Here is a 13,910-nt window from a genome sequence, read left to right on the forward strand (position 1 = left end):
AGCTTCATTGGTCAACTTTGGAGGAAGTAATGCGTGGTAGGCAGAATAATGATCTCCCATGGATACCCATGTCCTAACCCTCAGAACACATGAATATGTTACAATACGTGGCAAATGGGAATTACGGTTACTAATCAGCTGACTTGAAATAGGGAGATTATCCTGTATCATCTGGGTGGGCCCAATGTAATCACAAGTGTCCCTAAACGTGGACAAAGGAGGCAGAAGAGTCAGAGTCAAAGAGTAATTTGAAGATGCTATGCTGCTGGCTTCGAGGACGGAGGAAGGAGCCATGAGCCAAGGAATGCAGGCCGACTCCATAAGCTGGAAAAGGCAAGAAACAGATTCCCCACTAAGGCCTCCAACAGGAATGCAGACCTGCCAACACCTTGACATAAGCCTAGTGAAAGCCATTTCAGACTGCGACCTCCAGAAGTGTAAGATAATAAATTTGTGTTGTACGAAGCCAGTAAGTAGGTGATCATTTGTTACAGCAGAAATAAAAACACATAAGGCAACCAAGTGATTATTACCAACGCTAGTAAATAATGGAAAGAATCATTTATCTCATCTTACGAGTACAATCTCAGGGTAACTAAGTAATAGAGGGAAAGTTTTTCTTTATAGAAAAGTTCTAGCTAATAAATGAAGCTAGAGCGATGGAACGTCGCCATTTTAAGACCCCTGATAAAATCATGGGTTTAGTTAATGATCATCAAATGGCTGCTACAGGCTTGAGTGAAAAATTGATGGGAACTTCAAATACATGGATCATATTAACAATATCCAAACTCACTGACTAACCTTCTTGATATAATGCAATAGATAGTACCCAGCATCACCTATGAAATATCCCTGGCAAAAAAAGCAACCCTGAGTCTGAACAAGCCTCTAGATCAGCTGAATGTTACAGAAAATACAAAGGACAGAGAAACTGGTTAAATAATACCAATGGAATTCAGTCAGCCAAACCTAGAATGTGAGAAATTCTAAAGGGCAACAACTAAATTCTTTAACAAATAAATCAAAAAGAAAAAAGAGGAAGAGAATATACAGATCAAAAGAGACATAGCAAGCAAATACTACGGTGGACCCTGTCTGGATCATTATTTGAACAAGGCAACCGTAAAAAAAAAAAAAGAAAAGAAAAGAAAAGAAAAGAAAAGAAAAAACTGAAAAAATATGAATACTGACTGGAATTACTTTTCATGCTTTTCATATTGAAATCATGGTCCTATTAAGGAAGAAATAGAATCCTGATAGAGATAAATAATTATTCAGGAAATAGTCAAGAACCAGAAATCAAACAAACAAATAAAAAGTCTCATGCGTAGTCAATATAGAGATCTTGATGTACATGCATTTACTCACAAGGACAATTCTCATGTCTCAAAGAAGTTATTTACTTTTATTTTATACACAATTTTATCACACCAGGTTATCTGGCTTTCTGGAACACTTTAAAAAAAACTCTGCAGATAAAGTTGAGGGCTCTCAGGGGCAGGTACCCTGCCAATAGTGACTTCTCATGTGAGAACAAGAAAAGAGGCTGTAAAATCTATTAAAGGCAGATGTAAGAACTCAAAAAGCCTAGCAGTTTAGGGGTCCTTAATGCACAAACAGTCCTACAAACTTAAATAAAAAAGAAAGGCATTACTCTACCTGGCAAAGACTTGTTTGCCCCCCAAATATCCATCCTGTTCCTCTGCCTTAGTAACAGAATGCCATTTTTGGTTGAGTATGTTACCATCTAGAATAAAAGACTGAATGCCCGAGTCTCCCTTACAGCTAATAAGGTCCAGCTGTCTGCGTTCTGGCCAATCAGGTGTAGACAGAGGGCTGGGAGGGTCTCTGGGCATGCTTAAAGGGATCTGACTCAGCTTAGAAGAGCCCCTCTCAGACTCTCCCCCAACTGGCCTGCACCTCAGAACAGAAACAAGTAGGGGTCCTAGCAGGGAAGGCCTTGTGGGCCACTGAAAGTCTTCAGCTCTTACTCTGTATGAGCTGGGAAGCTAGCGGCAAATTTTGAGAAGACTGATGTGATCTTTCATTCGAAAAAGATTATTCTCGCTGTTGTGTACAGAACAAACTGTAGGGGGCCAGAGGTAGAAAGCAGAGAGCATTTAGGAGACTAGAGGAATATTTCAGGTGACAGATGATGATGGCTTGGGCCAGGATGATAACAGCGTGATGGCAAGAGGACAGATTCTAGATAGAATGTAGAGCTGATCTATACATACTAAGAGGATCTAGGATGACCCCAAGGTTTCTAACCTGAGCAACTGAGATGAAGTTGCTATTTACTAAACTGAGAAGCATTCTTGCAGATCACATTTGGTTCCTAATTCTTGAGCATAGATGAGCCATATAGGGTACACGTCCCCAATACTGATGAGGAGAGAGGAAGAGCGGCTAGGACAAATGGTTACTATGAGCAATAGTTTCCTGGGTACAACTCAACTGGTTTATCATTTTTCTTTTTCTATTATCTTTTCTTCTCTATGAGCACTGACAATCAAGAACTTATATACATGGAAAAGAGGCACTCATTTTCCATGAGGTATTCATTTGGTTTTTTATTCAAAATGATCACTCACAAGCACCAGGCTGTAAAACTACATGGCCTTCCTTTTATCTATCATCAGATCTCTCAGCTGCTAGGCCTCGAAGGTTTGATTTACGCACACTGAAGTGAGACTTTACCTGGTTTCACAGGGGCTTTACACCACAGCGCCTGATGAGTATGAAATGTTCGTAAAAAGTCCTTCTTCCCAGGTAGAACCTTACAGGATCCCAAATTGCTAAGAAAAGGACATGAACAGCCCGTCACCACTGTTTTCAGGAGGTTCGCCATGGTCATAGGAGCTCCCAACTTTCTGAATCCCCAATTTCCTTGACGGTAAATCACTAAAAGGAAAGAAAATAAAATATTTACTCGCCAACAAAAACATACTTTGTCTTTCGAACATCAAAAACATAAAAAAAAGGCTAATCCAAAGAGCTTGGAATATAACACAAATGTGGGCAACTACGGTGAATTTATTTGGCCAAGTTCTTTATTTACAGAAGATGCTTCAAAAGTTTCTTTCCAATTCAGGTATTTAAAACTTGGAATCCATTTTCCCACTGAAATCGTAGTTATAAAATCACTATTTAGTTCCAAGCCTAGATCACATAAGTCTAACTGATCCTTAATGTAGTTGGAAAGTTTTTTAAAAAATTGCTAGAGTCCTGTCACATCTTAAACAAAAGTTTTCTTCTACATAAGCATATCCAGCAAAAATTGCATATAATCAAAGCTACCCTTAAATTTCCCTAAAATTGTCTAAAATACCGTAGAGTACAGTAGTAAAGCCACCATGTGTACAGAACACTGGCTTTCTATCCAGTGCAGCAGGGTCTCTCATCCTGTGAGACCCCCCCAACAGAGGTGGAGTGAACACGAGATTCATGTTTGCCAAGTGCATGTCTCAAGAAAATTAAATATGCATGGGATATGACTCCAATAAAAAAAAGAAAGGAAGAGAAAAAATTCCATGGTTATCTTTATCACATAGCTTTCTGCCTGTAGACGTGGGCGTAACTAGGAACTTTTCTGTCAGTCGTTCTCACAAGTAGCCACTTTTTGCCAGCTCTAACGAGGCTGGGTGAAGCATCATTGACCTTTGCTGTTACTGAGGCTTCAATGGCTACCTCCACTGCTCTCCTTGGCAGATCCCCAGGGGTGCATGGAAGGCAGTCCCACCACACCCATGATTCCTGATGTTCCTCCATCTTTCTCTTCTTTCCTTCAAAAATTGGAAGAAGCAAAGGACCTGGAACTCTGCCCCATCATGTGGGCCCTCGCAGGGCCAGCACCTAAACCCAGCAGACTCCACAACCCTTCTTCCAGCCTCCAAAAGAAGAAGAATCCAGCAAATTTTTAATTTCAGAACTGTTACCACAACTCCCTAAAGCAACTTCTTGCAACACCAGAAAGCAACACTAGGAATGGAAATCCTCAAGCCAGGTGGCGCTTATTCTTAAAATACCCTTTAATTCAACAAACATGTATCAAGGGCTGAGTCTCAGAGGCACAGCAGTTAGGAGCATCTGTAGAACCAAACTAGAGATAAGAAAAGTCAACGTGTGTTAATACCACAATGTACAGTAACGCCCAAGTTCAAAGTTCTTGGGGGATCAAAGAAGGAGATCATGTCCTCTTACAGGGCTCAGAAAAGAAAGGGAAAGTCATTCAAGATAGAATATGGAAAAAAGGCTAAGGAAGAAGGAATATTCAAGATGTGTTCATGCATGCAATCAAAAATGTACATGAATAATTCTCTACATTTGAACAGAAGGTTTTATATTTTCAAAGTGCTTCCAAATATTCATTTCATTTCAGTCCTAAAGCATTCCTGAGTCCCATAAATACTCTTCTCATTCATGCATGGGTCACTTAGGGTTATTCATGGCTGAGAATGGAGAGCAAACTGAGTTCAAAATTTAACCACATATTCAAAACATTTACTGAAACTATGCCAAGAACTGAAGGAGATAGATATATAAAGATAACTCTTGTCTTGAGAGAGATTTTTTTCCTACCATTACTAATGACATAGTCCTATCCTACCCTCCACTTACCCTAGGATCTCTTCTTAGATCATCCCAGCTTTCCAATGACCACCTTTCTCACAGGGCTGATAGGGCTTACCAGACCTCATCAGCCAAAGAACAAAGCTCGCTCTATAGCTAGCCCTGTATTGTCTAAGTCTGCCACGCACTTGCTGTTTAACCTGAATCCTTCTGCACCTCAGTCTGCTCATCTATAAAAGGAGCACAGGAAAGCTGGTTTGCAGGGCCCTGTTAGGCTCTAGAAATTTTATGATCAAATAAGATTTTGCAACACTTTAAAGCTGAAGTCCTATTCCATGGCCTGGAGACTGGAAATTTTGCCCTGCCTACTTGGAAAATGGTAATTTGATGTTGAGCACACCCCTGGCATCAGATGCCAATATGGCCAAGGCCTTCAGAGGCCAATTGCTCCCCAAAATTCCAGTTGATTCAGGTTATGAACATACAGGGCAGTGATCAGGAGGTAGTTTATAGGCAAGAGCCGTCCCTACACTAAGCTTGAATCAAATACAAATGACCGTGAAGGATATTCAGAGAATATTTGAACACTGTTATCACAAGCTGGTACTTGTTTACATTAAAGACAGGATTCCTTCTTAATTGTCACATTTTCCCCTAAAATAAAGTTCTCTGCTGTTTTATTATCCATTTGTTCCATAGCATTGAAGCAATGGAGAAAAACTACAACTCAAAATTGAAAGAAAAAAAATGTTTTAGTATGGCGTTCATACCGTCATTCTATGTAAGTTATTTGGGTATTTTCTCCCCTAATAGATATTCAAATTCTTGAGGGCAAGCACATGACCTAGAGAAGATAGCATAGAGGGGGTGGGTTCCAACTGTGGGTTGGAAGCCCCTACTCTGCAACTTAACTGTGTGACCTTGGCAAGTCAGTCAGTTAACTTCTCTGTACCTGTAATGGCAATATAACTATATTGCTATAATATGCCTGCTATAATTATAATGCTATAATAATAATAGCACCTACCTTATAGGGTGGTTGTGAGGATTAAGAAAACACAACATGTTTATTGCTATTACTATTCACTTTAGTATTACCTCTGGTCCAGTGCTTTGCACAAAACAGAGGAAATCAACAAGCATTTTTTGACTGAATGAATGAATAATTAGGGCCAGGTAAACTGAAGCCTGGATATCTATGGAACACACTCTCCAAGGAGTTTCAAGAAATTTCCTTTGAAAATGAAAGGCCGTGCAGCCTTATGGAAAACTGATTCCATCAGCAAAGGTAAGCAGTTGGAGCACATTTGCTGATAAGAATCGTAAACTGGCCATTCAATCAAAAAACAGCGAGGTTTGCTAATAAAAAGGGTGCGGTGGAGAAGAGGGGTGCATTTTAAATAAAAGTTGGCACGCAAGCCCCACGATTCCGCATGGAGCTTGTCCTACAAGACTCCTTAGGAACAGATCCCTCAGGGACTGCCCTGCACCTCAGGACGAATAAAGGACGCCTGCAACAGTAAACAAGCCACGCTTTTAAAGCGAGACATACCAACCAAGGACACAATACCCGACGGAAGCTTACACTGGCGGGCAACGCGGCCTTGCCCAAAGTCACCGGTACCGCCACTCCCTCAGCACCTAAACTGCCACCAGGCTGGCATCTGCCCGGGACCGCTATTTATAACCTTCCCCGGAAGCCCATTGGCGGAGGCTGCGTCAGAGGCAGTCCGCCTGCGGAGTTCGAATCAGCTCTGCCCCCTCCGCTGCCTCTCCCCCTTCGCCGGCCCGGGCCCACTCTCTGCCCGGGAGAAGCTTGCCCCGACCACCCCAGGCCGCCCCGACCCGACGTACGCTCGCAACTTTCGATCGCCACTTCCTATGTCTCCAGCCGGTCACTCACCCCGAATTCCCTCAAGGTTTAAGCACCATTTCGGGGCGTCCAGCTGCTAGCTCTCTGGGTGCACCCCCTATCGAGAGTCCTCAATGACCTCCCTCCCATCTCCCATCTTGCGGGCCGAAATGACCCCGTACCACTCCTGCCTCTCCCCAAAGCTCCCAGATCGGCACCTGCACAGCTGCCGCCTCGTCCCCTGCCATCAACGGGGTCCCAGTTGCCGAATCCACCGACCCACTCTCGTCCACGTCGCCCCAGCAAGAGACAAGAAACCGAGCCCTCGAGGCACGGTTCTCCTTCCCGGCCCAAGCCTCGGCCCGCGGGCGCCCGGGTGCACCCCGCGCCGGGTCACTGCCGACCCCGCCCCCTTCTGCTCTTTTGACAGGTCTCCCTCCCGGCGGTGGCCCGCAGCGTCCCGGCCGGCCCGCGCCCCTTCCCCAGCTGTGCCCCAGGCACGCTCACCTTGGCGGGGAGGCCGGGCGGCCGTGGGCGGCGCGCCGCGGGCCGCGAGGGGACGCCGTGCTGGCAAAGCGGGCTCGGGCCCCGCGGCACTGCGCCTGCAACCCGGAAGAACAGCCCCAACCCGGCGGCGGCGGCCACGTGATGGCGACGGAGCCCCCCCCCCCCCCCGGCCAGGCGCCCCTTCCCCGCAAGGCCTTTCTTCCCGCCTGCCCTCTTCGTGGCCGAGAGAGCGACCCCACGAACTGCCCCCTAGAGCGCAAAGGCCAGTTACCCCAAGGACCCCTTCCCTCTCCTCGGTGGCAGCCAAAATCCCTTTGTCTTGGGCTGGCCCCGCGGCCCCCCGCCCCGCCCCACGCATTCCCTTGGCCCGTCCTTGTCAATCAAACCTGCAGCCGAACCCGGGCGCTGAAGTTCTCAAGGCTACATTTGTCCTCCGCCCCTGCAGTTACGGTTACAAAGTGTGGTTTCCTCTCTAGTGTTCCGCCAGAACAAATAAGAGGTAATATAACTCCACTTGTGGTACCTGACTTTCCTCTAGCTCTCTAGGGAAAATCAGAACCTCTCTAACAGGAGAAGACGAAAAGGAAAGCGGGAGGAGGCCGGGCGGTGGTGAAGGGCGGGAATGAGTGTGTTGTTTTTCCTTTCGGGTCGAAGAGGTGGAGTTAAACTTTTCAGAAACGATGTGAAGGCCCGAAAATTAACACACATCTGTGTACTTGTCTTCCAACGGCTGGCCCAGAGAAGGCCGTGTATGTCCAAGGAGGGCAGCCTTGGTGGACGTTAAGTGTCCTGACTAGGTCTAGGCTGATTTTGGCAAAACTATTAAAGGACTCCAAAACATAATGACCTAGGTGTTCTTTGCACATAGTTCTGTTTCTTGGTCTGCAGGTGTCTTCTGATTAAAAATGGGAGGAAAAAAACAGAAAGTATAAAATGGTTCACTTACCCAAAGCTGAATCATCATGCAATGTCAGTACGGTCACTGCTTTTTATTTTAATTGAAATATTTAAGATGAGTAAAAGAATTCTGAATCTGAAAGACATAAGCCAGAACAGATATTCTACATCCTTAAAAAGAAAGAAACTGCAGGGAAACCCTTACTTTGGGAACATCTCTTGTGTTTAACCAGCACAAAATGTCATTCGACTAATGGACTCCCACTCCCCTTCAGACAAAGTAAAACACTGTCCTTGTCCTGCAAGAGTTCACAGATGGCAGAGGACACAGCCTCACGTTTTAAAGTAATAATAAACCATGATAAGTGCAACCTATAAAGACAGGTTCAAGATACTGCAGGTACAATGAGGCAAGAATAATTGATGAGTAATTGATAAAACTAAGTTCCTTTCACAATATGTGTAAATCAAATCATTATGGTGTACTCCTTAAACATATACAATGCTAAATGTCAATTATATCTCAATAAAACTGGGGGGAACTAAGTTTTTGTTTTAAAACACTTGTGGGGGGATGCGTGTAGTAGAGGTTTGCTTCTTTTCTTTTCAAGGCTTAAAACTCAGTGGTTCCCAGCTGGGGAGAATTTTGTCCTACAGTGACTGGAGATATTTTCATCGTCACAACCGGAAAGGGGAGGCACCTAATGGGTAGAGGCCAGGGATACTGCTAAACACTCTATATTACACAGTCCCTTACAACAAACAATTATCTGGTCCCAAATGTCAGTAGTGCTAAGATTAAAAAAACTCTGGCTTAAATAAATGCTCAATGAGTTATTTTACTTGACTGACTTAAGATAATATCACATCAGAACAAATCCAAAGACGACGAGTCACCTTTCACTTTTCTTGTTAAATAGTAAGCATATGATAATTTTTAAATTCATTCTGCTCATTTGTCCAAAACAATTTGGGTGCTGTTGCTCCAGATGAAAACATCTGTCATTTGGAAGGTTCTATTTTAGGTCATAAGCTCCTACAAAGTAATTACAATATATTCATGGGAGTCCCCAAAGAAAATTGAATTAAGTTCCAAAAGTTTGTTTGTAAATTAATTTTTTCTGAATCTTAGACACTGTCTTATATAAAATTTTTGCAAAGATTTTATATCCCCCATTAAGTTGTGAGGGGTTTGTCTATTTTGATATGTGCTCCTTCCTCCTTGGCTTTCTCAGCGTCCACACCCCTATTTAGAACAGTACCTCTCACATACAGGCACATTTTCACTGCAGATTGTTCTATGATTGGATAATTTTAAATTTACTTTAAAATCACGATACACATCAAAATTTAAACCCTTTGAAATTTAGATTTTGTACCCACAAATGCTTAAAGATAGTATTTAATATTTAGAGTCCCACCCAAAAGCAAAAAAGGTTAAATCTTTAGACGAATGTAACACACCATTAGAGTCTGCTTTGAAACCTCAAACCAGAGAGGTGCCCAATAGCCAAAAATCAAAATGTAGACTGAGCCTGAGATGATAGGTGATCAGAAACTGAATTCTGGTGGGGGAGAGAGGAGGCGGTTAAGAGGGACATTTGTACAGTGACAGATGGAAACCAAACTTTTGGTGGTGAACACAATATTGTCTATACAGAAGTCAAAAGATGATGATGTACACCTGAAATTTATATAATGTTATAAACCAATGTTACCGCAATTAAAAAAAATTTTTTTAACTGAACTCTAAAGACAACATGTTACCAAAACTCTGCATCTAGTTAAAGCCAGGCCAGAGAACAGGTCAGTTTAATGTGTTTTCATTGTGGTTATTACATTAAATAGTTACCAGCAGTTTATTGTTTCAAGCTTATCTTTTATAAGTAATTATTAGCAAAGTGAACCACTCCAATGAGAGTGTATTCTTAGACTCTGGGCATTTTTAATCATGCAGACACCTGACAGATTTTAAGGCTACCATTACTAACCCAATCTCAGCCTCTTCTCCCAGGCAGACCCAGACAAGAGTGTGTTTGAGGTTAGGAAACAAATATTAACCAGCTAAATGAACTTACACTAATCAACATTAATTGGAAAAAAATTGAAGAGAACAGACATTAAACAGCCAGCACAGAGTTAAATAATTGGCAATTTGTTTATTTAAGTAAAACCAGTTTGGAATTAGAATTGTTGTGAGCATCTAAAAAACTAGCTCTTAGCATAAATTTGTGGATATTGTTCTCTCCATATAGTAAGTGCCAATGATAAAAATCCATGGTATTTTTTTATGGGTGTAAAAATTTTTTTATTTAATGAAACATTGTGGGCCTGGGAAGATGGTGAGGGATAGGGGGCCATATTAGCATCCTAGGGCTGCTATAACAAATTACCACAAACTGGGTGATTTAAACCAACAGAAATGTATTCTCTCAGAGTTCTGGAGGCCAGAAGCCCGAAATCAAGGTGTCAGCAGGGTTGAGTCCTCCGGAGGCTCTGAGGGAGGAACTCTCCCATGCCTGTCTCCAAGCTGCTGGTTGTCGGCAATCCTTCGTGTTCCTTGGCTTGTAGACACATCACTCCATTCTCTGCCTTCTCTTCACATTGCCACCTTCTCTATGTGTCTCTCTGTGCCCAAATCTCCCTCTCCTTTCTCTTATAAAAACATCGCTCAGTGGATTTAAGGTCTGCCGTAAATCCAGGATGATTTCATCTCGAGATCCTTAACTAGTTACCTCTATAAAGACTGTAATTCCAAATAAGGGTGGTCACAAATTTTGGCGGGACACTATTCAACCCACTACAGTGGCATTCTGTGTGTTTAAGGGTACTATAATGTAAAGATGGTTTTTTGGTTGATTTTTTTTAAAACATGGATAGATTTACCAGTTCTTGAGTTTAAAGTGAAAATCCAAATTATTTGGGGAAATTCAGGTGAAAGTCGTTTTGTATTAATAATTAGAAGAATTTCCTTATATATTTGTTTTGCTTTCTTAATAAAGATTCAACCTAGTTGAATTTTTCCTTAGTTTTTTAATAGTATATATAACTATATATATTATATAGTTATTACCATTATCAAACTACAGTCATGTGCCATATAACAACATTTCAGTCAACCGTGAACCACAACAGTGGTCCCATAAGATTAGTACCATATAGCCTAGGTGTGTAGCAGGCTATAACATCTAGGCTTATGTGAGTATACTCTATGACATTCACACAACAACAAAATCCCCTAACAACACATTTCTCTAACATATCCCTATCATTAAGTGATACATGACTACACTTGATTATAAAATTCCAGAATAGCAGTTAACATGTTTATATTTAACTGTTTAAATAGTGCATTTGATGAAAACTCTAGTTCAGATAATTTTTCTTTTTTAATGTACTGTTGGCACTTTTTTTTTCTCCTTCCTTACCAAAGCCCCAATACATAGTTATATATTCTAGTTGTAAGTCATTCTAGTTCTTCTATGTGAGCCACCACCACAGCAAAGCTACTGTCAGATGAGTGGTGTGGTTCTGCGCCCAGGAACCCAACCCAGGCTGCCAAAGCAGGGTGTGCCAAATTTTAACCACTAGGCCATCAGGGCTGGCTCTCAAATACTTTTTAAACAGTTTGGTGAGATATCATCTCTTTGTAGATCATTGTTTGTTTATTTTGCTGAGGAAGATTCACCCTGAGCTAACATCTATTGCCACCATGACAGCATGGCCACTGACAGACCAGAGGTGTAGGTCCATGCCCAGGAACCGAACCCAAGCTGCTGAAGCGGAGTGCACTAAACTTAACCACTAGGCCACCAGGGCTGGCCCTGTAGATCTTTTTTCATGCTAGATGTTACCCAGAACAGGAAAGGAAAAACCACAATTTCTCACCTCCATTGTCTTTTGTCATACCACTCTCCTATCTCCTCCTACTTCTTTAACCATTCATTCCAAGTTCTTTCACCACTTAAATGTGCAAATGTTTCAAATGTTCCCTTGACCCTCTTTCCTTTCAACTCTAATACTTTGTTCCTGGAAGTCCAATGTCAGTTGTTCTATGACAACTCCCAAAGCTCAATGTCCAGCCCAAATCTCTCTCCTGAGCTCCAGACTCACACAGCTAACTGCCTCCTGGTCATTTCCATTGAGATATCCACAGATGTCTTAAACTCGACATGAGAAAACTTCTCCTTTTCCTCTCCTGTTAGACATAACAAAATACTTGAAGCTTCCCAAATGTATGAAGCTATTCTACGCCCCACCCCCTGAGCCTTTTTATAGGAATGGAATGCTCTCCTTCCCCACCCTACTTTTTGCAAACCTGTGCTCATCCTTGGGGTCTACCTTTTGTCTCTTCTTCTGTGAAGCATTCCAGGATGCCTTATTGGACTCATTTCCCTGAGCTTACTACAGTGCTTGGCACAGAACAGATGCTAAATAATTATTTTGCAGGTTGTTGTGAAGAAGAGAAAAAACTTGTGTAAAGAAGATAGCTCAGGGTATGGCACATAATAGATTTTCAAAAGTGTACCCCGTTCAATTTTAGCAAAGGTGCAAAAGCAATTCAGTGGAGAAAAGAAAGGCTTTTCAACAAATGGTGTTGAAGTAATTGGACATCCACAGGCAAAAAAAAATTTAATGAACCACAACCTAAATCTCACAGTTTATACATTAAATCAGAATGAAATACAGACTTAAATGTAAAACGATAAAACTTTCAGAAAAAAATAGGAAAAAATCTCCGAGACCTAGGGCTTGGCTTGACACCAATGATATGATATATAGAAGGAAAAATTGACAAATTGAGCCTCATCAAAATAAAAACCTTTAGCTCTGTGGAAGACCTGGTTAAGAGGGTAAAAAGACAAGCTACAGACTGGGAGAAAATATTTGCAAAACACATTTCTACAAAGGACTTGTATTTAGAATACATAAAGAAGTCTCAAAACTCAACCACTTAAAAAAAATTCAAATAGAAAATGGGCAAAAGACATATTTTACTGAAGACGAATATAAGCACGTGAAAAGATGTTCAATATCATTAGTCATTAAGTAAATGAAAATTAAAACCACAATGAGATATCACTACACATCTATAAGAATGTCTGAAATAAAACATAGTGACAATACCAAATACTGGCAATTATGGGGAGAAGCTGGATCACTCATACATGGCTGATGGGGATGTAAAATTGTACTAGTCACTCTGGAAACCAGTTTGGTGGTTTCTTAAAAAACTAAACATGCAACTACCATATGACCCAGCAGTTATACTCCTGGGCAGTTCTCCCAGAGAACTGAACACTTATGTTCACGCAAAAACCCATACATGAATGTTCATAGTAGCTTTATTCATAGAAGCCCCAAACTGAAAATAACCCAGAAGTCCTTCAACAGGCGAATGGTTGAACAGATTGTTGTTGTACATCCTTAAAATGGAATACTTCTAAGCAATGAAAAGGAATGAACTGTTGATATACACAACAACTTGGAAGAATCTCCAGAGAATTATGCTGAGAGAAAAAAAGCCAATCTCAAAAGGTTACATGCTCTATGATTCCATTTATATAACATTCTTTTTTTTTTTTTTGAGGAAGATTAGCCCTGAGCTAACTACTGCCAATCCTCCTCTTTTTGCTGAGGAAGACTGGCCCTGAGCTAACATCCATGCCCATCTTCCTCTACTTTATATGTGGGACGCCTACCGCAGCATGGCTTTTTGCCAAGCAGTGCCATGTCTGCACCCGGGATCCGAACCTGCGAACCTCGGGCTGCCGAGAAGCAGAATGTGCGAACTTAACTGCTGCACCACCGGGCCGGCCCCCAACATTCTTGAAATAACAAAATTATGGAATAGAGACTAGATTACTAGTTTCTAGAGCTTAAGGAGGTGAGGGTGGATGTGACTATAAAAGGGCAACCGGAGAGATTTTTGTGATGATGGAAATGTTCTGTATCTTCATGGTATCAGTCAATATCCTGATTGTGACACTGTAGTATAGTTTTGCAGGATGTTACCACTGGGGAAACTAGGTAAAGAGTACAGATGTTCCCTCTGTATTATTTCTTACAGCTGCATGTG

At 41.8% G+C, this 13,910-nt stretch overlaps 2 protein-coding genes across 7 annotated transcripts in view; one reads left to right on the top strand and one right to left on the bottom strand.

The window, feature by feature from the left end:
• NNT (nicotinamide nucleotide transhydrogenase) overlaps positions 1-7,573 on the bottom strand; it is an 81,309-nt gene extending 73,736 nt beyond the window's left edge. For 2 of the 5 annotated variants that reach the window (XM_023625676.2, XM_023625677.2), the window contains exons 1-2: positions 6,935-7,292; positions 2,704-2,907 (exon numbers count right to left, since the gene is read on the bottom strand). In XM_023625676.2, the coding sequence (XP_023481444.2) occupies positions 2,704-2,907; positions 6,935-7,292 (562 nt within the window). Of the gene's footprint in view, positions 1-2,703; positions 2,908-6,645; positions 7,293-7,320 lie in introns of those variants that run through there. The other 3 variants (XM_070246297.1, XM_005604285.4, XM_001498159.6) reach the window with 3 other exon arrangements.
• PAIP1 (poly(A) binding protein interacting protein 1) overlaps positions 7,294-13,910 on the top strand; it is a 45,544-nt gene continuing 38,927 nt past the window's right edge. For both annotated transcript variants that reach the window (XM_023625679.2, XM_070246298.1), the window contains exon 1: positions 7,294-7,433. The gene's annotated coding sequence lies outside the window, so the exon portion shown is untranslated. The remainder of the gene's footprint in view (positions 7,434-13,910) is intronic.

Source organism: Equus caballus, chromosome 21, assembly GCF_041296265.1.
Source record: "Equus caballus isolate H_3958 breed thoroughbred chromosome 21, TB-T2T, whole genome shotgun sequence".
Taxonomy (NCBI): domain Eukaryota; kingdom Metazoa; phylum Chordata; class Mammalia; order Perissodactyla; family Equidae; genus Equus; species Equus caballus.